The following is a 23,192-nucleotide window of genomic DNA, read 5'->3' as shown; positions in this document are numbered from 1 at the left end:
TAGGGATCATTTTCTTAAAAATAGATGAAATATCAATTCCAAAAAAATGGATGTTATAATTTCATTTTTATTGTCCTTTACTAAGACTAAACTAATAAAGTATTTTAAAATTTTAAAGAAGTTAAATTAAACTAACATTAGTTAACAAATCAAGACTCGATTTGAGATCGGACCTCGAACTCGACTTGGGTTCGGATCCGATTAGGGTCGGAACTCGAATTCAATTTGGGACTCTGTTTGGGTCGAGATTCGAATTCGGTTCAAATTTTGATTTGTGTGGAATCGAGACTCAAATTTTTGTTTGAGCCTGGCCAAGTTATGGTTCGCTTCGGAACTTTGGTTTAGTTTGATTCGAGTTTGTATTCTGGTTCGAAATTGTGATTCAGTCTAGTTTAAATTCAAGTTTGGATCGGCACTCGAATTCTGGTCTGGGTGCAATCTAGGCTCAAGTTTAGTTTGGATTCTGATCCGGGTCGGCTTGGATTTGGTTTAGATATGGTTTTTCAGACCGACCAGGACTCATATCAGACCATATTTCTATGACTCAAATCGAAGTACAAATCCATGGTCGGAACTCAAGTCAAAACTGATAACTCTTTTAGGAATCTAATTCCATTTTCATATTAATAAAAGATAACAAATTATATTTAAAAAAAATCATTACATTATCATAAGTATACAAAATCAGAACTTAAGCATCCTAATTGATTCTTAGGAATAAGATTATATTTTCATTTTCATTTCATAATTGGGCAACTAATTGTACTCAAAATATTTTTCACATATTAATCTGGTTAATCAACTTTGTTTTAAAATATTAAATTCATAATTTATTTTTGATAATTTGAAAGGAGGAGCGCTTAACATATTTTATCTAGCTCTTATAACATTTAGGTTATAACTCGTTGGTGAAATCAGTTGATCAATCTGGATAGAATAGAAGCATTACTAAATTAATTAATATTTTGATTTTTAATTCTCCTATTATTTAGTTGATTTGAATACATGCTACTACATAAAAGAAAAAAATTAATTGAAGTCAACACTAAGAATAATCTACTAAAAAAAAGGCTTAATTACTTAAAAACCACTCACCTTGAACTTTTTTTTCGTTTATACCATGACCTAGGAAAAAATTCATTTATACCCTGACGTATGCATTTATGTTTCACCTCTACCCCGAGGCACTAAATTAACCTCTTTTTATTAAAAAAAAAATTAAAATAGTTCTTCATTTTTAACCTAAGCTAATTAGAGTTTAATTAGAAATGAATTTTTCTCTAAATGAAGGACTATTTTAAACTTTTTTTTAAATGAAAAGAGGTTAATTTAATGCCTTGGGGTAGAGGTGAAACATAAACACATACGTCAGGGTATAAATGAATTTTTTCCTAGGTCAGGGTATAAACGAAAAAAAAGTTCAAGGTGGGTGGTTTTTAAGTAATTAAGCCTAAAAAAAAAGATCACAGCAAATCCATAATAAAACGGAAGTTTCATGCTTTGACATACAAGAACATGGCGATGAATTAAATAAGTAGCGACAAAGCGTCACCAAAACTGATCTCCTTCAGCAACAAATCTTAGACCAAACTTACCGCCGTTAATAACTATTCGCCACCGAAGCTTTGCCCATATCATATTCCTTTCGCATTGCTCCAATTTGTCAATGCACACATAAGACAATCTCTCACTATATATCAAAAATTCAAAGTTTTGAACTCATAAAAACTGACCCTTATTTTAAAAGTTCATTTCAAAAATAACCTTCCATCACCCAATGGAGAAATCTCAAGAAATTGCAGTAACCCAGTTGAGAAAATCAATTGAAACACTCAGTTCTTCTTCCACTGAGGTAATTTAATTTCAGAGCTGTTTTAATTTATTCTTTTTAATAATTGGAGAGGTTGAGTTTTTGTGGGCGGAATTGAATCTAGAACCTAGCAGTTTGCTGCTTAGCGTTAATATTATTTGAGTTATAACTCATTGGTACCTGTTTAAATTTAGTGTTTGAAATTGTTTGATTTTGAAAAAGATTTGATTATTGTGCAGAAATATGGGGATGAAACTTTGATGAGATTCTTGATTGCAAGATCAATGGACCCAGAAAAAGCTGCAAAAATGTTTGTTCACTGGCAAAAATGGAGGGTGTCATTTGTTCCAAATGGGTTTATTTCAGAGTCTGAAATTGAAGATGAACTTGGATCCAGAAAGGCTTTTTTGCAAGGTTTTTCTGTTGAGGGGTTTCCAGTTTTTATTATTAAGTTGAAGTTGCATATTCCTTCCAAAGATCATCTTCAATTCAAGAGTAAGTATTTTAATTTCATATTTTCTTCCTGTTAATTTCACTTAAATTGCTAAACAAAAAACTGGTTATCATTTGTTTTGATTCGATTCCATTTAAAAATTCATTATGATTTTGGTTTGACTGGATTTTGAATAAAAAAATAAAATTTAAAGGAAAACAGAAATATATTGAGTTTATAATTTTTGTTTAATCGAAACATATTAAATTTTATTTAATTTTTGATTTTTAAACATATTTTAAAAAACAAATTTAGTTATAAGTACATTTGAGTTTTTTAATAGGAAAAGTCTTTCTATTGACTAAGAGAAACAGAGTACAACGACTTCATAGTTGAATTGGGAATAACATAACCCTAATAATCAATACCGGAAATAAAATTTGACGTTCTAGCTAACACATGAGTAGCTACAAACACGAAACTTCAATTTTTACATAGAAAATTTTAAAATAACATCGACGATGAATATAGTAATCCAAGTGAAATTTGTATTCATTGTGTATTTTTGCTGTCGGTGCAGAGTACGTGGTTCATCTGCTAGACAAAATAATTGCAAGGTAATAATTAATTGTGAATTGTAGATAGCAAAATTCTCAAACAAATTATTTTTTCATTTCTGAGGGATTTTTTTGAAACTGTTTCAGCTCATTCAAAGGAAGAGAAATAGGAAATGAGAAGCTGATTGCCATTGTTGATTTGCAGCATATTTCATATAAGAACATTGACACTCGTGGCTTTATTGCTGGATTTCAATGTTTACAGGTAATTCTTTCATATTTGCAGCACATAGAACCCGATCCATGTTGTACGGAAATTTATTGAGTAATACATTTTCGCATTTCGTTTTCACTTTTAGAAATACTTTTGAAGCTCTAAAATTTTATATTTAAAACCTATGTTACATAAATATTTATCGAGTTTTATATATCAACATTTCATTTCTATTTTCGCCTTTTTTTCTTCTTCTAAAACTGCAAAACTTTATATATTTATAACATATTTTTATAAAACATATCGTTTGCTTTTCTATTTCTCATTTCAGCCTTCAACATTGTCCGCTTCATTTTCGTACAATATTGTTCATAATCTATTAGTTACACATGGTTGCAGAGTGAATTGGAATTATTTAATTTGTCTCATAGGCATTTTACATCAAATTGATTATGATTTGCGCAGGCTTATTATCCGGAACGTTTGGCAAAGCTTTATTTCTTACACATGCCTCGATTCTTCGTCGGTGTATGGAAAATGATTTCTCGTTTCCTTGAGAAGGCGACACTAGAAAAGGTACATATAATTAATTATTAAAAGAAAATTTATAATACCGATGTCTGAAATTTTTTAAATCTAGTATTTTAATATCTGAATTTTTACTTATTTCAAATCGGCATTTTATATTTTTAAAAAAATTATTTTTCGACATTTTTATAATAATATGGGTTCTAAAATACAAAAGTAAACTTCATGTTTATTTCAATCTCATTGATGAATTGGCAAAAGATCACGATAATGTGCACTCTCATTTCTTTTAATTTCCCATTGGAACAACTAAATTTGTCTACAAATACTTATTTCTTTTTATAATATTTAGATGACTTTAACTAGTATTTTTCAAATTTATCCTTTTTAATAAATGATTTCACAATTTAAATTATAAAACATTTATCAACTAATGATTTAATTTATACAATTATATTAATCTTTATATTTATAATTTAAGACAAAAAAACACTTTTTTAATATGTATAATTCTTGGCTAGATGGATAATAAACAAACGGAGGAGAAATGTTTTCTAATTCTCGCCTTTTCTGTGTTGATTAATGAATGTAGATTATGATCGTCCATAACGAAGAAGATAGAAAAAATCTAACAAAAGAGATTGGCGAAGAGATCTTACCGGAGGAGTACGGTGGTCGAGGAAAACTGGTAGTTTTTCAAGATGTTATAGTTCCTCAGAATGAACCCATGATTTGTTCAAAAGGTGGGTGCTAGAGATTTCAACTTCTTAGGGCTAATATTACATAACATAATAATCCCATGGGAGCAACATTTATTTATAGCTTCTTATGAATAGTAATATATTGATCTACTTCCAACTTTAATATTCCATTCGTCCTATAAAATTTAAAAAAAGTTGTAATTTTTAGTATTATGTAAAGATAAAAAAAGTTCTCATATTTAATATCAATTAAATTTAAAATTATTAAAATATTCTAATAATTATATTATAGGTTTAAGAGTGCTAAAAAGTCGAACAATTTTGATATTCTGTAAATCTATCCAAATTTATTAAAGTTTGCAATCTATATTAATTTGATAATTTTATTTGAATGATCTTTAATATTTTTAATTGAATTAATTATCCCAATTTTTAGGTGGATTTTTATCTAACTCTTTAATGAATAAAATTTATTTAATTAAAATTTCAAAATTTAACTCTTCATTCACATAAAAAAAAAGTCAAAAATAAGTTATTAGAATTCAATTTCAAATTTATGAATTTTGTACTAAGTTGAAAGATTGACAGCATAAACTATTTTAAAGTCCATATACTTTATCATTTTTTTTATTCCTAAATTTTTTCTTTCTTTATTTAATCCTTATATTTTACAACTTTTTTACTTCGTCCTTAAATATTTATTTCTTTATTTAATCAATATATTTTACCATTTTTCTACTTAGTACTTAAACATACGGAAGGTAGAAGGTGTTCTGCATTTTTCCTTAGTTAATAGTAAACGAATTAAATTAGACCATGTAATATTTTTTTATCTTTCTCTCTCTTTTCTCTTCTTTTCTCTTCTTTATAAACGTGACATATAGTATTTTAGTTAAAAAGTATTTTAACCCATTCACCATTAACTAATAAAAGGTGCACAACACCTTCTAACTTCCATATGTTCAAGTATTAAGTAAAGAATAAAAATGATAATGCACATGGATTACGTAAAAAAAAACATCTTAAGGATGAATTAGAGAAAAGGGTAAAGTACACATATTAAAGAAAAAAAATTATAAAATATATGGACTTTATGATAGGTCATGCCAAGAATGACACAATTAAATTAATTAAAAATATTGGTCAAAATTCTAACAAAATTATTAAAAATAGGATAGATTTTGTAAATTTTAAATTTTTTGTATAAGTTTTTAAAAAATTAAAAATGTCTGAATTCCAACAAAATTGTCACTTTTTATTAGTATTTTAAATGTCCAAAAATATAAGTAAACTTGCTATTTTAATTTGAATAAATTTAAAATATCAAATTTATCCTTCGTTAATTTTATAATGAATGATGTAGATTTATTGAACTTGACCTCTTAAGTTGAAACGAAATTGAGGAAATTTCAATTTCAAAAAATCAGCACTAGAAACATTAAAAATCAACCATAAATCAGTGAATCAATTAAATTTTCTTTTAATAATTAATTATATGAACATCTGGAAATTATATGTTTAATTCAGTTATAGATTTGTATTTAATTATTTAAAATTGTAATTTAATTAAAAAATATATAACTTATATGTATGTGTGTCTCTATATATGATTTAAATTTTGTATATGAAATTAGAAAAAAGTCTATAGAAATTCAGACTTAGATGAATATTTAGGAATTAATATCCGTTGATATATGTTATTATATTCATATCCAATGTGCTTATTGCTTTGAATTTATTCATATTCCGGTTAATTTTTAATTGTCTCATTTCACTTCCATTCTTAAGTTTAATTCTTAATTCGAATTTAGATGAGTTTCCAAACAATTTTGAAAACAAAAATGTTTCCAAAATGAAAAGGTGCAATTTTTCCTTAATAAAATTTCGTTTCCGAAATGGAAAAATGCACCTTCTTCAAAATTGTTGTGCATCATAGCTTCAAATCCTTACCATATAGTAGAAAAGTATAATTTAGAAATTTGGTATCCCAAACAAGAGCTCACGCATTTGCTATTACTTTGATTTTAGCCTTAGAAACATCTCTTAATCTTTCGTGTAAATTTGAACTTTCTAATATCAAAGAAAACGACAATCACGTCCCTCCTTTTTTTATTATCGAAATTAAACGCAAAGTTAAGGAATTTCCACATAAAAATTGACAATGAAATGTTGTATTCAAGGAATTTTCCCTGTTAATAGAGATTGAAAGATTGTGCAAATCTATTTTCAAGGAATAGCAACAAAAGAAATTACTACTAAAAAACAAAAAGAATTTGTATTTCAACTTTTTTATAAGGTACTTTGAGGGGATTTTATATACATAGATTTTACTATATCCATGTATCTTAAATCCATAGAATGAAGAATCAATAGATTTATAAATTTTATTATTTGGATTTGAGAATTTTAAAGATATGTTTAAATTGTTATACATTCCAAGATTCATTAAAATTAATAGATTCTAACTTTTCTACCTAAGAGGTGGGATATTAAATGATGAATTTTGTAGGACGGGGGATTGTCACAATTCATGGATTCTCATGATATGTTTTTAAACTAAAATTTCGATGAAATACATGGATTGTGAAAAAAATCATGGATTTTATTTCTTCATAATCCCTAATCCAAACGATGCCTAAGTGATATTATGGAATTAGATGTTTTTGGTAGATTAAATAAAAAATCTTAATACTAGTACTATTTTGTAGCTATAGCTGTTGCTGAGCTTAATTAAAAAAAATCAAGTACTAATAAGTCTAATTTCTTTGATTTGGATATTTTAATTAGTACTCATACAATTATCTCAACATAGTAATTTATTAGTTTGTGTAATGTTATTTACAAACTAATTGCCAAAACTCTAGCCAACCGACTGAAGCGTGTTCTTGATACTGTTATTCACGAGACTCAGAGTGCTTTTGTTCCTGGTCGCCTTATTACAGACAACGCTCTGGTGGCTTTTGAAATGTTCCATTCTATGATTTCTAGATCAAGAAGGAGTAGAGGTACGGTGGCTATTAAACTTGACATGAGTAAAGCATATGACAGGGTGGAGTGGTCGTTTATTGAGGCAGTGATGCACAAGATGAATTTTCCGGACCACTTCATACGGTTTCAGAAAAAAGATATTTACTTTATTTTGAATTTTTAAGTCTATTTTTTAAACTATTGATAAATTATTGATAAATTATTTTTAAAATAATTTATCAATAGTTTTAAACTAAACTTGACATGAGTAAAATCTATTGATAAATTACCCTTATATTCTATTTTCAGAAAAAAGATATTTACTTTATTTTGAATTTTTAAGTCTATTTTTAGATTTAAAAAAATACATACAACACGCAAATGAAAATTTAAATGTCTACCTAACTCGACCTGTTTTGGTGAAAATGGCCACAATATCAATTTTGGAGAAGAACCATATAAATAAAAATTTATAAGTAAAAGGATTTATTGAATGTAAATCCTATTTACTTATAAACGAGTGCCACCTCAACACCGTGCATAAATTTGAGAAAAAATGATAGTTCGTGCGTGAAAATGAGAAAATTTAAACTGCGTGATTAAAATGAGAAAACGTGTAAAGTTCGTGATTTTTTTTGACATTAACCCTTTGTTAAATAAATATAAATTAGTATTCTGGAGTTTTAATAATGCATATTTGGAAAAATTATGATAATACATTTAAATTTTTATTATATTAAGTATTTATAAAGGGGATAATTAAAATAAAAAACAAAGCTTATAATTATTATGTCGAAATATAATTATATTATGTCGAAATATGTATAGATATATAAAATATAATTTACAGGTCAAAGTATATATTTATTTGTTCGCTAAAATAAAAATAAATATAAATTGGATATTACTATATACCGTCTCTATTTATTAGGTACCGCCCCTCTAAATTACTTCCGTATCCTTTAATCAAAACATAATAATTTTTTTTCTCTCAACCTTATTCCAATCCCGAAATAGTAATGTCTAATTACGGTTCTAATTTGTCAAAAAACAAATATTAAGATACCGAAAAATTTGCCGAGGTAATTTTTTTTTTTTTGGAACGTCCCTAGATTGCTTGGTGGGACGCAATTAGAAAACGTCCCACCACATGAATATGGGGACGTCACAAAAAAATATGAAAAAAATTAAAAAAATAGACAAAAAATTTATCGGAAATTTCGTTTCTTCCTCGGTTAAATTATGACATTTTTATCCGAAATTTTTAGTATCCGTTCTTCATGTATGAATGTGAAGTAAGAGGGTTTGAATATGAATTTTAAAATTAGGAAAAGATAAAGGGCTTTTTATATAAAATACAGGATTTGGGCTAGAGTTTACTTTTATACGGCCCAATCTATATCTTTACTTTTCATACCATCATTCTTATTAAACCTAACCTTTTATTTTGAAATTCTTTCTTTTTTACCGTTTTTTCACTTTCCTTCTCAGTTGGCGGTTTCTTCATTCTTCTCCGCCATTTTCGCTCCTCATCTCCACGATCTTGCTCTTCCTTATCTCCATTACTGCACGAATCCTCTTACTTCTCACATTTTCATCTGTATTTCATTATTATCTTAACCGCTCTTGCCTATATAACGGTAAGTTATCTGTTTTAAAAAAAAATTAATTACAGTTGTTATTCTTTACATGCATTTGTGATTTAACATTGTAAAGTTCATTTATCTTATGATTTTGTGTTATTTTTTGTTGTTTTTAACCTTGTTTATGTTAACCTGTTATAATTGTTTGTTTTTGTTTTCACGATTTCTGTTACTGTTCTTCTTGTTACATTTATTTGATATTTTAAATTTGAAATTTGATTTTGCTTTTGATTTTGTGTTGATTTATTTGTGTTTAATTTGATTTAGGTTTTGTACATGTTTTAGGTTTTCAATTTAATTTTGAAATTGTTAGGTAAACATATGACCGTGTGTTGATTTTTTTTTGTTTTTGATTCGATTTAGGCTTTGTACATGTTTATTTGTGTTGGAAATTTTAGTTTAATTTATGTTTCAGTTTTGTAATTTTTATTGTGATTTTCTTTGTAAATTGATTTAGTTCTTTTTTGGTATGTTAATGTTTATGTGATTGTTGTTTTTATTGAAATATTTTGTTTAGTTTTGTAATGATTCATTGTGTTTGGATTTGTAAATTCAGGTTTTTGTTGATTATTTGTTGATATGGGGCTTAAATCTGTTCGCCATAGACCGGAATCAAGCCATTCGTCGGTTGAAACTGATTCTGAAACTTCGAATCATGATATTGATGTTGAAGTAGCAGAATCTAGGCATGGCGAGGAAGTTGCTTCTGTTGAAACGGCTCAACCAGTGGAGTCGTCGAAAGTGACAGAATCTGCTGAAATTAGGGAAGAGGTTTCATCGATTGGAATTCCTGTTGTTGAAGAAAAGGACACTGTAGAGCAGCCTAACGTGTTGGAGATCGCAAAGGAAGCTTTGAGCATGCTTTCAAGATCTCCGAAACCTACGTTGACGAAGTCAATGATAATCGAAAGTAGGCTTAAACTTGCTGCTGCTGCTAAAAATAGTGAAGATCCGAAAGCCGGTGCAACTGATTTACAAGATAAAGATGAAACTGTATTGAAGCCGGCTCTTCGATCGTCAAAGCGTACAAAGATTTCTGAAGATTCTTCTATTGCTGCTGAACTCGCGAAATTGAAGGCATCGTACAATGTTAAGAAACCAGCGAAGCGTGTTTCATTTGAAAAAAGCAAAGAAGATAGCCGTGTTGCAGAATCTGTTGTTCCGGAGAAAAATGTAATAAAGAAGTCTACGAGTGGTGCAAAAAGAAAAGTGTCATTTGAATCGATTAATGACGACAATGTGGCTGATAAAACTGTGGAGGTATTAATCTATGTTTATTTTTTTTATTGTTGTTTTTTGTTTTTGGTTGAATATAATTTTTCCTTATTGTGTTTTTATAATTGTGTATGAACTGTCTTTTGCAGAAATCACCGATAAAAAAGAAAGTTATTAAGAGTGCCGCTAGTACGAAAAGAAAAGCTTCTATTGAAACTTCTGAACATGAAGAAGTTCAGGAGGAAAAATCCATGAAGGTATTGTTCATTTAATTTTATTTTATATAGTTTTTTTAAAAAAACTTATAGTTATGTTTTCTGTTCATTTGTTTTTTTTTTAATATTTTCATTTTTGTTGTTGACATGTTGTTGATATAATGTTGACATATTGTTGATATATACAGGCTTATAAGACTAGGGCAACTTCTAGTTCTGGAAAGAAACAAGTTTCTACTGAAACCTCTGAAACTGAAAAGGTGGTTGATGATGTTTCCATCAAGGTATTTCATTTTTGTGTTTTTTGAAATTTTATTTCTTGTTGATATGTTGATTTGTTGTTGATGTGTTGTTGATATTCTGTTGACTTGTGTTGACTTGAACAGGCACCTAAGACTAGGTCAACCCCTGGTTCTTTAAAGAAAAAATCTTATACTGAAAGCAGTGAATCTGAAAAAGTGTTGGATGATGGTTCCATCAAGGTATTGTATTTTTGTGTTTTTTGAAATTTTATTTCAACTCCATATCTCTAAGTTATAATTGAAAATTTTATTTTAAGTATATGTTTAGACTAGCTCTTTATATTATGCTCACTTGTACTTATTAAGTTTATGTCATTACTGTTTTTTGCTGACCTTGTGTTGACATGGTGTTGATTCCATGTTTATATGCTGTTGACATTTATGTTAATGTAGTATATATTTAAATTTTTAGACTGTTACTATTATGTTTACTGATTGAATTTATGTTTTCACAAATTTTGTCTAATTTAATTTTTATTTTTTTCCAATAGATTTGGTCTCCTCGTTGGAAACTTGGAGACATTCCTACCACAAGGGTTGATCATTGTCTGAAGTATAATGTTGTTGATCAGTTGAGAAGCAATTTGTCGGAAGGACAGCTGGAATTGTTCAAGCAAACATGTTTCGGCTTTGTTTTGGAAATGCCCCCATGTTTGTTTCAAGGGCAGGTTATACATTCTTTGTTAGCGAGGCAGCTTATTCATCCAAAACAGAATGAGATGTGGTTTGGTGTTGGTGAGCATAAAGTCAGATTCAGCATTGAAGAGTTTGCAGTTTTAACGGGACTGAATTGTACTGGTGAAATTCAGAAGGTAGGCTTTGAAGATTCAGGCAATTCGTTTGTTGATAAGTACTTTTTCGGGAAGACGAAGGTTAATAGGCAGTCTGTCATTGAGTGTTTACTGTCGAAGCGATGGCAGTCTGATGAAGATGCTGTCAGAATTGCTTTTTTGTATGTGCTGGAGATTTATTTTCTGTCTGCGCTTGATTCTAATCTTGTCAATGGTCATCATTTGGATGTAATAACTTTTGAGGACTATAACTGTTACCCATGGGGTAAAGAAATCTTTTCTTATACCCTGAACAGTTTGAAGACCAAGGACCTTTTAAAGAAGACCAAAAAAGAAGGGTATTGCAGATTGCTTGGGTTTCCTATTATTTTGCAGTATTTATTTTACGAGTGTTTCCCTTCTGTTGACGGTAAGATATGTATGCTTGTGGGTAACAAAGTGCCAAGATGCTTGAATTGGACTTCAAGCGAAACTCCTGCCGTGATCGATTTGGAAACTGATTTTTATAATCATGGATCAAAGGTATTTTTGTTTTTATTATTTTGTATTTTGATTGTTTTTTGTTTTTTTTTTCTTTCATATTTATTGATTTTCTTTTATGTTATTAAATGTAGCTTAAGTTTGAAAGAATTGTACCTTCTGCGGATGAGAAAAGAGTTTTAATGCTGAATGGCTTTTTTGCCTCTGAAAAGAAGAAGGGCAGTATCCAGAAAGCTCATACCGCTGACGATGATGATCTTGCTGCTGTTAATGATGCGAATGACCATTCTTTGTCTTCTGCATCAACACAAAATCAACAGCATATCAACAGTCTGTCAAAGAGGGTTGGGAATATTGAAAAGCAGCTGAAAAGTGTTATTCTTCAGCAGTCTGAGATCAAGAAGGATCTGAAATCCTATCATGATGATATTGATAATGGTATGATTGAAATACAAGCTGTTTTGAAAGATTTGGTCACCAAAATGGACCGTTATATTGAAAAGTCAGAAATTATTAAGGTACAATTTTTAACTTTCTTTATTTTGTTTATATACATTCTTTTATTTTTGAAATTGTTGTGTTGATATATGTTTTGTGTTTTTAGCGTGTTGACGATAAGGATGATCGTGGTCGTAAAAGTGATTCTTCGTCGGAAAGTGATGACGATAATCAGAATAAAGATAATGATCTTAATAAGGCTGAAGATCTTTCTGCTTTGGATAATGATCAGGAAGAAGAAGATAAATCTGTGCAAGGTGGTGAAAGGAAGATTGAAGAAGCTACGGACGATGTTTCCGGGGTTGATGTTGATACAAATTTGAACATGAATGAGGTATTTGTGGTTTTTCATTGTATTTAATGTGTACTATATTATTGTTCTTAACTGTTTATACTTGTTAAAAATTTTGAAGGGAGAAGATGTTTTTTTAACGGATTCCCAATTAACTCAGTTGGACGAACAAGTTGCGTCTCATTGTAGGAGTCGTGATCTTGCTTCTGGAAGTCAAGCATCTGGTCATACTGGTAAATATTTATGTAATTTGTGTTTTTGATGAATTGATATACTTTAGGTGATTGTTAAATTGTCCTTTTATTAATTTGTTGATGTTGATATCATCTTGCATCTTTGATGTCAACAAGATGTCAACAGTATGTCAACATGATGCATAATAAATCAACTTTTTGTGAAACAGTTGTAATCATTAATGTCAACAGGATATCAACATCTTGTCAACATTAGCATACATTTATTATTTATGAAATTGATCATTAGTATGTTTCTATTTAGAATATGTTTTTATTTTTTTTAATTTTGTTTCCTTATTTATTGTAGGCCAGATTGCATTGCCTTATAATGAAGCTCCTTGTCCCTTGCTTGATCTTGAGTACACTGAAGATGATGCATTTAGAGACATCGAAACTTTTAACTGGATTGAGCAAGGATGGAATAAGAAAACTTGGTAATAGAACTATATTATTGTTGTTTTTTATTTTATAGATTTGCATCAACATTTGTTGACTGTTTATTTTTGTATGTTTTGTAGTTCGCTAACTGGAAAATATGCTGTAATTACTCCTCCTTTCGATATTGGTGGTGATTTAATCGCGAAGAAGATTTTTTTTCACACTTTGAATTTCTGTGGTGGAGAACTATCGGCTTCTGTAAGTGTTTTTTAATTGTTTTAATTTTATGTTGACATTTGTTATTGTTTACTATTTTCTTATACTTATTTCTGTACGTTACAGCATATCGATGTTATTTTTTACTACTTGAGGAAGAAGATTAAATTACTGTTTGACAACAAGATGAAGTTTTGTACTACAGATTCCATTTTCAGTCAGATATTAGTAGCAGAATATTTTTCGTACGTTGCGTCTGGTTGTGCTGAATTCAAAGTTACGTCTGGAAACTCCATTCTTGAATACTATAAGGGAGGAGGCTGTCGATATAATAAGAGTTGGTTGGAGGTGAATGAGCTTCTTTGTCCCGTAATCATCTTAGACCCGAATCATTGGTTTCTCGTGCGGGTTAATTTTGAAGAATGCAAGGTGTATGTATACAATTCCTACAAGACTGAAAAGATTGAAGAAAATATTGAAAAAATGATAGGAGCTTTTACGCAATATCTTCCTGCTTTTTTGAAACAAATGAACTTCTATTCGTCTAGGAATGATTCTGTATCATTTGCTTTATCTTCTAGTTTCGACAGCAGATATTCTCCTTTCTCTTATGAAAATGTTGCTGAAGTGCCAGTTCAAGTTAAGAGGTAACTGTTTCTATTATGTTTTCCTTTATATTTTCATTTGTTTTTAATACCTTTTTCTGTTTTGTTAAGTTTGCTTTTTAAATATTGCAGTGATTGTGGTGCTTTTACTTGTTTGTTCGCGGAGTATCTAATTCATGGCAAGCCGATTACTTCGTCATTTTCGGTAGATGATATGGAAAGGTACCGGAATCGACTTTGTCAAGGCTTGATTTCTTATGCGAAGTGGAAGCTAGAAACTGATTATAAAAGTGACGTTGAAGGAACCGTCCAGCTTCGAAGAGAACTGAGGAGGAATAATGTCTCTTATTAGGTGTTAATATTTTGGGAATGATTGTCTTTTGGTTTATTTTCAGTTATTTTGTTTGTTTTTAAATATGTTTGGTATGTGAATTATTCTTGTTGTTTTTTCATATTGTTTGAACAGTTTACTGATAATTTATTTTATTTGATTAAGTTACTTTAATTTTGTTGTAATTTTAGTGTTTTTTAGAATAAGTAACACAATCATATCAACATGATATCAACATGAAGTCAACATTTTGGCAACATGACATCAACGTTAAAGTAAATATTAGTTTATAAAAGTCATATCAACAGAATGTCATCAGGCTATCAACACAGCATTTTAACACTAATTTTTTTTCTAAAAAAGCTTCAATATCAACTTTTCATCAACACCATATCAACATGTTGGCAACATGATATCAACAATGAATGCTCACTTATCCATAAAATTCGTAAAATGAAATATTAGTTTATAGAAGTCAAATCAACAGAATGTCATCATGATATCAACACAGCATTTTAACACTAATTTTACGTTTTCTTAAAAAGTTTAAAAATCAATTTTCAATCAACACCATATCAACAATATATCAACATGATATCAACATAAAATTGAAAATTTCAGTCAAACGTAATTAAAAAAATAATATGAAATTCAAACACAACAATTTAATTTGAAAGAAATAAATCTGCCTGTAATTATAGTGATCGTTTGCATGTTTTTTTATTGTGACCCTTTTTCTTGCAAACCGTGCATGTATTCTTTGACCTTTTTTCATGTCCTGCCACTATGCGTTTCTTCTTCGGTCTCCCCGATTTTGTTCTTGATTCTGGAGGCAGCACGATTATATCTTTTACTTCTTGAGGTGTATTCCATGTTGACTTATTCGTCATTGGATACACAGTGTGAATGTACGTGTTGACATATGTCTCCTTCATGTAGTACTTTGAACAATAGAACAAAGGATCTTTGTTGTATTTCCTTATTACAGCAACTGCGTGCGCACATGGTATTTTGTCTGTTTGAAATCTTCGGCAGCAGCATGTCTGTGTGTCCAAATTGACCGAGAAGGGAGTTTTTGTTTTAGTGACAGTATATATATTGTCATTTGCAGGGCTTACCTGAGAAAAAAGAATTGAGTTAGAAAACCAATTTTTGGTCATCCACATCAACAGGAAAGCAACAGGATATCAACAACATGTCAACAACACGAAAAAAGAATTGAATTAGAAAACCAATTTTGGTCATCCACATCAACAGGAAAGCAACACGAAATCAACAACATGTCAACAACACGATAGTTTTGAAAATGGGTTTACCGTCAGATTCAGAGATCGAATATAGCTTTCATTCAATATATCCTCAGCCACTTTTGTCATATCTGTTTTTAATGATCTTGCACAGTTTCTATTTGCATGAGTCCACTTTTGCACAAGCGAACGTAGAAATTCGAGCATCGTCGTTATGGGCAGTTCTCTTGCAGCTATGTTTGTTGCATTTAAAGATTCTGCAATGTTTGAAGTCATTGTTGAATACCTATTGCTGGTGGAATGGACTGTCGTCCATTTTTTAAAACCCACTTCAGTGAGGTACTCCCTTATTTTGGGGTCAAATTTGTCAAGTTCCGCCATGTGTTTTTCAAATTGCTCAATCGTGTAAGCTTTGGCTGCCCCAAAAAATTGTTCTCTGATTTCACCTTTCGCTCTTCTATATCTTGCTTTGACATTGTTGAAAAGATGGTATGTACAAATCCCATGATGTGCTTCCGGGAATACGTTTTCAATTGCTTTTTTAATACTGTCATGTCGATCCGAGATAATGCACATTCCTTCCCTCACGCCGAATGTTTCTCTAAGTTTGTTAAAAAACCACTCCCACGAAGCATCGTTTTCAGAATCTACCACACAAAATGCAAGAGGAAAAATCTTATTTGCTGCATCTTGAGTAGCTGCCGTTAGAAGAGTTCCTCCATAAGCTGCTTTGAGGAACGTACCATCGACTACAATTATCGGCTTGCAAAAACCCCATCCTTTAATTGATGCATTCAAGGATATGAAAACGTAAAGAAATCTGTCTTCTCTTGTTTCCAATTCAGCAACAGTCCCGGGATTTGTTGTTTTCAGCGCGTGTAGATAAGAAGGCAGCAATTTGTATGAATCAGCTGGATGTCCTCTCGTGAGCTCTAATCCCCTCTCTTTTGATCTCCATGCTGTTTGGTAGCTTAGTTCGACTCCATATTCCTTCTTCATATCTCTAATAATATCGGCAGGCGTGTAAACAGTCTTGAAGTTTGAGTACTTATCCTTTATGAAGTTTCCAACCAAATCATATGTTGCCTGCCTTTTATCGGCCATCCTTTCCCCAACTTTGCAAGTGTGTACATTGTTAAATTTTCGCACAATGAATACACTTGATTTTTTATTTCTCGACGCTCTCAATTTCCATTCACAGCCAGGCTCATTGCATATTGCTATGTACTCAATTTTGCACGACTTGTAAGATCTGAACTGAAAATGATTGTTGATCGCGTAAATGCTTAGTATAGTCTTTAGTGTGTTCTTGTCTTTGTATTTTTGACCTTCTTCAATTTCTGTCGCCTTTATTTCATTAATGATCGTACTTTCTATGTAAGGACTCTGCACTTCTTGATCCTCATCTAACAGATTTCCCATGTCCATTGCATACTGAAATATATTTGAAACTGAATTAGAATTATCAACATTTGTTGAATTCTCTTGGAGTTCACAGACTGTTGAATTTCTGTTGACATTCTGGTGTGTTGATCTTGACGATGATACATACAATGATAGATCTCTTATTTTTTGTTCAATTTCAATGCAGAGTGGAAAGTGTGTTGGATCTGTTGATTTTCCTTTCATCTTAAAGTAGAAATTTAAAGCATCATCATCTTGTATTATTATTGGTGGATAGTCTTCTTTGACCTAGATAAGAGTTTAAAAAAAGAACTGTTTATGCAAAAATCAACAACATATCAACATCACATCAACAAGATGTCAACATAAAAAAATTATTATAATCGTTGTACTATTAAAACAACAAGATATCAACAACTTATCAACATAAAGTCAACAACATGTCATCCAAAATATATCAATTTTATACTAATTATATTCTGTCAATATAAATTTTAACAAGTATTTGTAAATTTATAAGTATTAAAATACCTGATACTTGATTTGCATATTTGTGTCTTCTAAATCTATTTGTAGCTGTTTGGCTAGTAATTCTTCAAGATGTTGCATGCTACAATCTGTTGGAATTAGAAGTCCTTTAACAGCAAAATCTGTGTATTTCAGCTTATCATTCCAAAAACCATTGTACTGAACAAAAACTGCAATACTATCCATCCCTGAGACAAAATCAACATGAAAATAAAATCAACATGAAAACAAAATTAACATGAAAACAAAATCAACATGAAAACTGCAATATATTTTATTTTTATATTTAATTCTTTACTTATTAATGATATTCTGTTGATTAATCTAATTAAACTGTAAATTTAAGAAAATTAAAGTCAACAGCAAGAAATTAAATCTGAATTTAAATTATCTTAACTGTTTCGCTTGAAATTAAGATCTAGGTGTTGCTTTTTCGTAATTTGAAGATGAAGATGTCGAATTGATGGAGATAGCTGATGAAGTTTATCAAAATCAGTTCGCGATCAGAAACTGAGGTAGAATAACAATGTATGTTGACAGATTAATTTGTTTAAATCTGAGCTGAGGGGAAACAATGAGCTGAGAGGAAGAGAGAGAAAGATGAGCTGAGAGGAAGAGAGAGAGGATGAGCTGAGAGGAAGAGAGAATTTAATGATGAGGAGAGAGAAAATAAATGAAGTTATGATTTTTATGCTATTAGGGTTTAATATATAGAATCCGTATGAAAGTAATAAAATAAGGCGCACATGGTAGTTTAGAAAAGGCAAACTTGGACCCGTATAAAAGATAAGAAATGGGCAAAGTAGGTTGTTTGTGTAAAAAGCCCAAAGATAAAAGGCTACTTAAGTAAAAAAAAAGGGCTCTAATTATTTAGGGGCGGTAAATAATAGTCCCCTATAAATTCTAAAAAAATAATCTAAAGATAAAAATAAAAGAATAAAAGAATAAAAAATAAGATCCTTCTTAAGATGTTTTTGTTCTTTTTCCCTTAGTTTTTGTAGACCGAAGAACCATAATAATACTATGCACGTAACTAATTAAATTTGTGTTGTTGTCCACCTTTATTATCCAACCATTTCCTCTACCACTTCTTTACTTTTTGCCAACGTCAACTCTCTCATTAATGCTCTTCTCTCTCTAAATTAAGCTTCCAATCTGAAATGGAGAAAACCCAAGAAATTGCAGTTACTCAGATGAGAAGATCAGCTGAAAAGCTTGGTTCTTCAACTCAGGTAGCCCTTTTACATAATGTCCCAGTTTAAAAGTTTTTTTTTATGTATGTATGCATGGATCTGTGGCTGAGCTTACTTTAGTATTAATTTGGACAAAAACTAATACTAAGAAATTTAGTTTATCTAACTAAAGTACTGGCGAGTTATAGCTTAAATGGTATAAACGCTGCATCACATTGTGCCAGGATCGTGGCTTCTATTCCTTCCAGAAGCTAGAAAAAATCATTAATAAATTCCTAAAGTTTGGTACAAGAAACGCAAAATATTGCGTATCAATTTGGAACGGAGGGAGTACTGATTATTTATGAGTTTGAAATTTTGAATTTGCAGAATTATGGTGATACAACTATAATGAGATTCTTGATTGCAAGGTCAATGGACCCAGAAAAGGCAGCAAAGATGTTTGTGCAGTGGCAGAAATGGAGGGCTGCATTTGTTCCGGACGGGTCTATTCCGGAGTCTGAAGTGGAAGATGAATTAGAAGCAAGGAAGGCATATCTGCAGGGTTTAACAAAAGATGGATATCCAGTAGTGCTTGTCAAAGCAAACAAGCATTGTCCATCTAAGGATCAACTCCAATTCAAGAGTAATGCGCTTAACTCTAAAATCGCGCTGTTTTTGATACGATTTCATGCTTATTTGTGTTAATTTGTAGATGTTCTTTGCGCTTGTTTGCCTCTAGAATCAGTTTGATAGTCTGTTTGTTTTGTTTGAGTTGAGAGATTCATTTGATTATGCAATTCTAAAACGTAATTAGACTATTAGTTGCACGCTCAGCATTGAGACGTGATGATCACATTGTTGAACCTGATAATTATATTGTGTTCTTATTTGGAGATCCTTTGAAGCCATTCTTGCAAATATTTGGCGACACCCTCTCAATATTACATTAAGAACGTATGCTTTTTGCTTTCTTGTCTCGGAAAATGTAGACAGATTTGGGGTTATGAGGGTTGATGAATTGGAATGAGACCCCAGTGAGAACATTGATACTCAGATTTTGGCTTCATATTCTATATGTTTTAGTAATCAGTAAGCCTAGACTTATCACTAAAGGGTCAGAAGACAATATTTTGAATTTGTTCAAGGAAAACCATGCAAGTAGTTCATACTATCATTTTGTTTCACATGTTGTTGCAGAGTTCGTGGTTCATTTGCTAGACAAAACAATTGCAAGGTACATTTTGAATTAATGTGATTTGGAACTTTTAAGTGATGTAGAATTATGATAGTCCGAAGGCATTACTTGTATGAAGTATGCGGCAGCTTCAGCAGCTAAAGCAATTGTGAGTTTCTTTATTAACACTTTCTGTAAATGTTCATACCTTACACATACAGTGGATTCAAAGGAAGAGAAATAGGAAATGAGAAGTTGATTGCCATTTTCGATCTGCAGCAAGTGACATATAGGAACGTTGATCCTCGTGGCTTAATCATTGCGTTCCAATTTTTGCAGGTAATTCTCTTTGTAGTTAAACATAAACAATGGGTGCTCTGTGAAAAGGGGATAGAAAAATTATTTAAATTAGTACTAGTCAAATTTACTTATAATATTCGACTTGTCAATCTTGCGAAATGCTATTTTTCGTAGTCTTTTCATTTCTTATTAGGCCCTAAAACGAAAGGTAAATAATTGTGGTTTATTCAGAAATCACTTAAGATAAGTGGATAAAGTTCATGGGACTAACTTATTCGTCTACTTCAGTGTTTTTCTCGTAACTATATCCTTTTTAACAACGTTGCCGACAAAGTGAAAAAAAGAGCCCGTGTTAGAAAGACATCCGCTCCATGAACAGCTACATATAGAAATGAATAGATTGCTAGTTTCTCGGGTCTTTCGATGATTTTGAATAAATATTGACATATCCATGAAATTTCGTTGATGCAGGCTTACTATCCTGAGCGTTTAGCAAAGGTCTATATGTTACATATGCCGCGATTCTTTGTAGCTATTTGGAGGATGATTTCTCGCTTCCTTGAGAAGGCGACACTTGAAAAGGTATTTAGTATTGTTTCGAAATCCAGTTTGTAAATATGCAATCGAACCGTGTAAGAGGAAAGAGTTATGCTCAACTCTTCTCAACCTTTAATCATATCACCGGACTTGGTCGCGTTTAGTACCTAGTTTCGGAAATGTTCTGCTTTAAACTGTCTTTATTTGTCTTTGAAACCGGAAGTTGCGTTTGTGGCGAGGAATGCAGGTCGTTATAGTGAGCAACGAAGAAGAAAGAACAAATTTTATAAAGGAAATTGGCGAAGAAGTGTTGCCAGAAGAGTATGGTGGTCAAGCAAAGCTTGTTGCTGCTCAAGATGCTATAATGCCTCAATTGGATGGTTAATCTGAACATAAGGTGAACAAGGTGTCTGGCTGCTAATAGAGATGCAAATATTTTAAATTATTAGTTGTTTGTTGTTGAGTATTAGCTTAAATCAAGTACATATATGTTGAAGTACATTATCACTAAACTAATCTCTCTCTCTAAAATTTTGGTGCTCTCACTTCTCTCTTAAAAAACTTCATTTCTCTTCATCTTTTTGAGGGTGGGAGAGGATGATTTTCCGGCTAGCCGGAAAGATCATCTTCTCCCCGCCCATACTACTAGTTTTTCTAGATCTACTTGTTTAGTTCAATAAATCTAAAAATAAAAGTCTAGTTTTTGCTTGATTTGGGTTTTGTTTCTTGCTTGTTAGCAATAAAGTTTAAATCTTTTCCCTCCTTTGTTTATATTTCTTAGATCCACAAGAAATTTAAGTGTTTGTTTTGAGTTTAACTCCAAAGTATTGTAGATCTAAGAAATGAAAAGGATATGGATCTATCTCTATAGAGTTATAATGAAGATGAAGATCGACGATCGGAAATAGTAGGCTTCAACGGTTCAAGCGGTTTGATTGACAAATCGGTGCAAGAAAATTTCGAAACACCCTTCCAACGATTTCGTTGTGTTAAGTTTTGGGGATTTATGTCTAGAATTTTCTTTGTTTTTCGATTTCTTTTGCTTGTATCTTATTGTTGTCTATTATTTTGTAGTTTAATTTTTTTGAAAGATCATATATAAGTCCTTGTTATATGACTTTCATCCCTTGTAAGTTGAATCTTCATAATTAACTCTACCTTGGGAAAAAAAAAAAAAAGTACATATATGTTAATGACTAGTTAGGGAAGGGTTTATATATACACCACCCGAATCGATGTTTGAGTATTGATATTTATTCTACATTCGGCTAATAAAAATTGAACGCGTGTTCCGCTATTTATATTATATTTTAAACTATATTATTAATTGTGATTTCGACTGGTTAGAACTGAATTATATTTATATCCCTTTAATAAGAGTAAGATCTTATTAGTTGAAACTGTTGAATATTGTTTAAACCGATTGATATCCGAATTTTCTGAATGAGAATGAACATCAGCTGGTTTGGTATGAGCTAGCCACTCACCTCTAAACCCTTTAATTTTTGAAAAAATAATAATAACCCACAAATGCATACCGGTGTTTTCCAAATGGAACCGGTGGCTAAACCGATGTGATTGTCGGGATTCCGTAGGGTTTAATTTTTGATTGAATTGCTTGAATAAAAATAAAAATATTTATAATTTTATACAATTATATATAAGATTATCTTAGAATAAAAAAATAATATAATTAGACCTTATATTTGAAATTCTATAGTTTTTAAGAAACCAATTATAATATTCTCAAAAAAAAAAAAACCAATTATAATTAAATTTATGAAATCAACTAGTTTTTACATTTATGGTTCACCGGTTATGTATTATTTTTTTTCATTTTTAAAGAGCCGTACCACATTTCTCATTTTTAAGAATCAAATAGTACTATTCTTTGATTTAGTGGTTTACATTCTACTACCAGTTCGGTTTTTAAAAGAATATTTTTGCAAATTTGCAATATTTGGTGAATTATTTTAATTTAATTGGAGTTCCATGATAATAAAAAAAACAGAATATTAAATTCTAGACAAAAAGCATAAAAAAATCTTATAAATTCAAATTATGCAAAAAAACAACTGATTTTTTAAAAGAGCATTTAAACCCTTTTAATTTACTTTTTAAACACTTAACCCCTCAAGTTTTTTATAAATATTTTAAGCATTAATATTATTTTTGAACCTTTACCTATAGTGCCAATGTGGGCCTAGCTTGAATGGTTAAGGCGTCTCTAAGTGCTTCGAGAGGTTGTGAGTTCGAACCACGCCTCGGTAACTAACAACTAACATGAGACTCTAAAGAGTCGATTTCCACCTTTGATAAAAAAAAAAAACCTTTACCTATAGTTATAAGAGACATGTCAGCAGTTTACCTGTGTTACTAATGATGGTGGACGAGAGGGTTCATTTGTTCTGTCTT

At 30.6% G+C, this 23,192-nt stretch overlaps 4 protein-coding genes across 4 annotated transcripts; 3 read left to right on the top strand and 1 right to left on the bottom strand.

Annotated features, from left to right (window-relative positions):
* The first annotated feature begins 1,473 nt into the window (after window positions 1-1,473).
* LOC126679939 (CRAL-TRIO domain-containing protein YKL091C-like) lies at window positions 1,474-4,406 on the top strand. Its single transcript, XM_050374961.2, has 6 exons — window positions 1,474-1,852; window positions 2,050-2,305; window positions 2,824-2,860; window positions 2,948-3,065; window positions 3,480-3,590; window positions 4,135-4,406. Exons 1-6 carry the CDS (start codon window positions 1,778-1,780, stop codon window positions 4,294-4,296), a joined length of 759 nt encoding a protein of 252 aa, XP_050230918.1. The 5' UTR covers window positions 1,474-1,777; the 3' UTR covers window positions 4,297-4,406.
* Window positions 4,407-6,890: 2,484 nt separating this feature from the next.
* Window positions 6,891-9,276, top strand: LOC126682026 (uncharacterized). The gene is made up of 5 exons (XM_050377582.1): window positions 6,891-6,909; window positions 7,108-7,354; window positions 8,702-8,850; window positions 9,121-9,125; window positions 9,217-9,276. Exons 1-5 carry the CDS (start codon window positions 6,891-6,893, stop codon window positions 9,274-9,276), a joined length of 480 nt encoding a protein of 159 aa, XP_050233539.1.
* Window positions 9,277-16,006: 6,730 nt separating this feature from the next.
* LOC126682024 (uncharacterized) lies at window positions 16,007-17,087 on the bottom strand. The gene is made up of 2 exons (XM_050377580.1): window positions 16,208-17,087; window positions 16,007-16,122 (listed from the first exon to the last, which is right to left on the bottom strand). The coding sequence occupies exons 1-2, from the start codon at window positions 17,085-17,087 to the stop codon at window positions 16,007-16,009; spliced, it is 996 nt and encodes a 331-aa protein (XP_050233537.1).
* A 1,541-nt stretch (window positions 17,088-18,628) lies between these two features.
* Window positions 18,629-21,267, top strand: LOC126683228 (sec14 cytosolic factor-like). Its single transcript, XM_050379077.2, has 6 exons — window positions 18,629-18,823; window positions 19,154-19,409; window positions 19,964-20,000; window positions 20,162-20,279; window positions 20,712-20,822; window positions 21,025-21,267. Exons 1-6 carry the CDS (start codon window positions 18,752-18,754, stop codon window positions 21,160-21,162), a joined length of 732 nt encoding a protein of 243 aa, XP_050235034.1. The 5' UTR covers window positions 18,629-18,751; the 3' UTR covers window positions 21,163-21,267.
* Window positions 21,268-23,192: the final 1,925 nt, after the last annotated feature.

The sequence above is a fragment of the Mercurialis annua genome, linkage group LG5 (genome assembly GCF_937616625.2).
Source record: "Mercurialis annua linkage group LG5, ddMerAnnu1.2, whole genome shotgun sequence".
Classification (NCBI taxonomy): Eukaryota; Viridiplantae; Streptophyta; class Magnoliopsida; order Malpighiales; family Euphorbiaceae; genus Mercurialis; species Mercurialis annua.
This window is presented reverse-complemented; position numbering and strand designations above follow the sequence as displayed.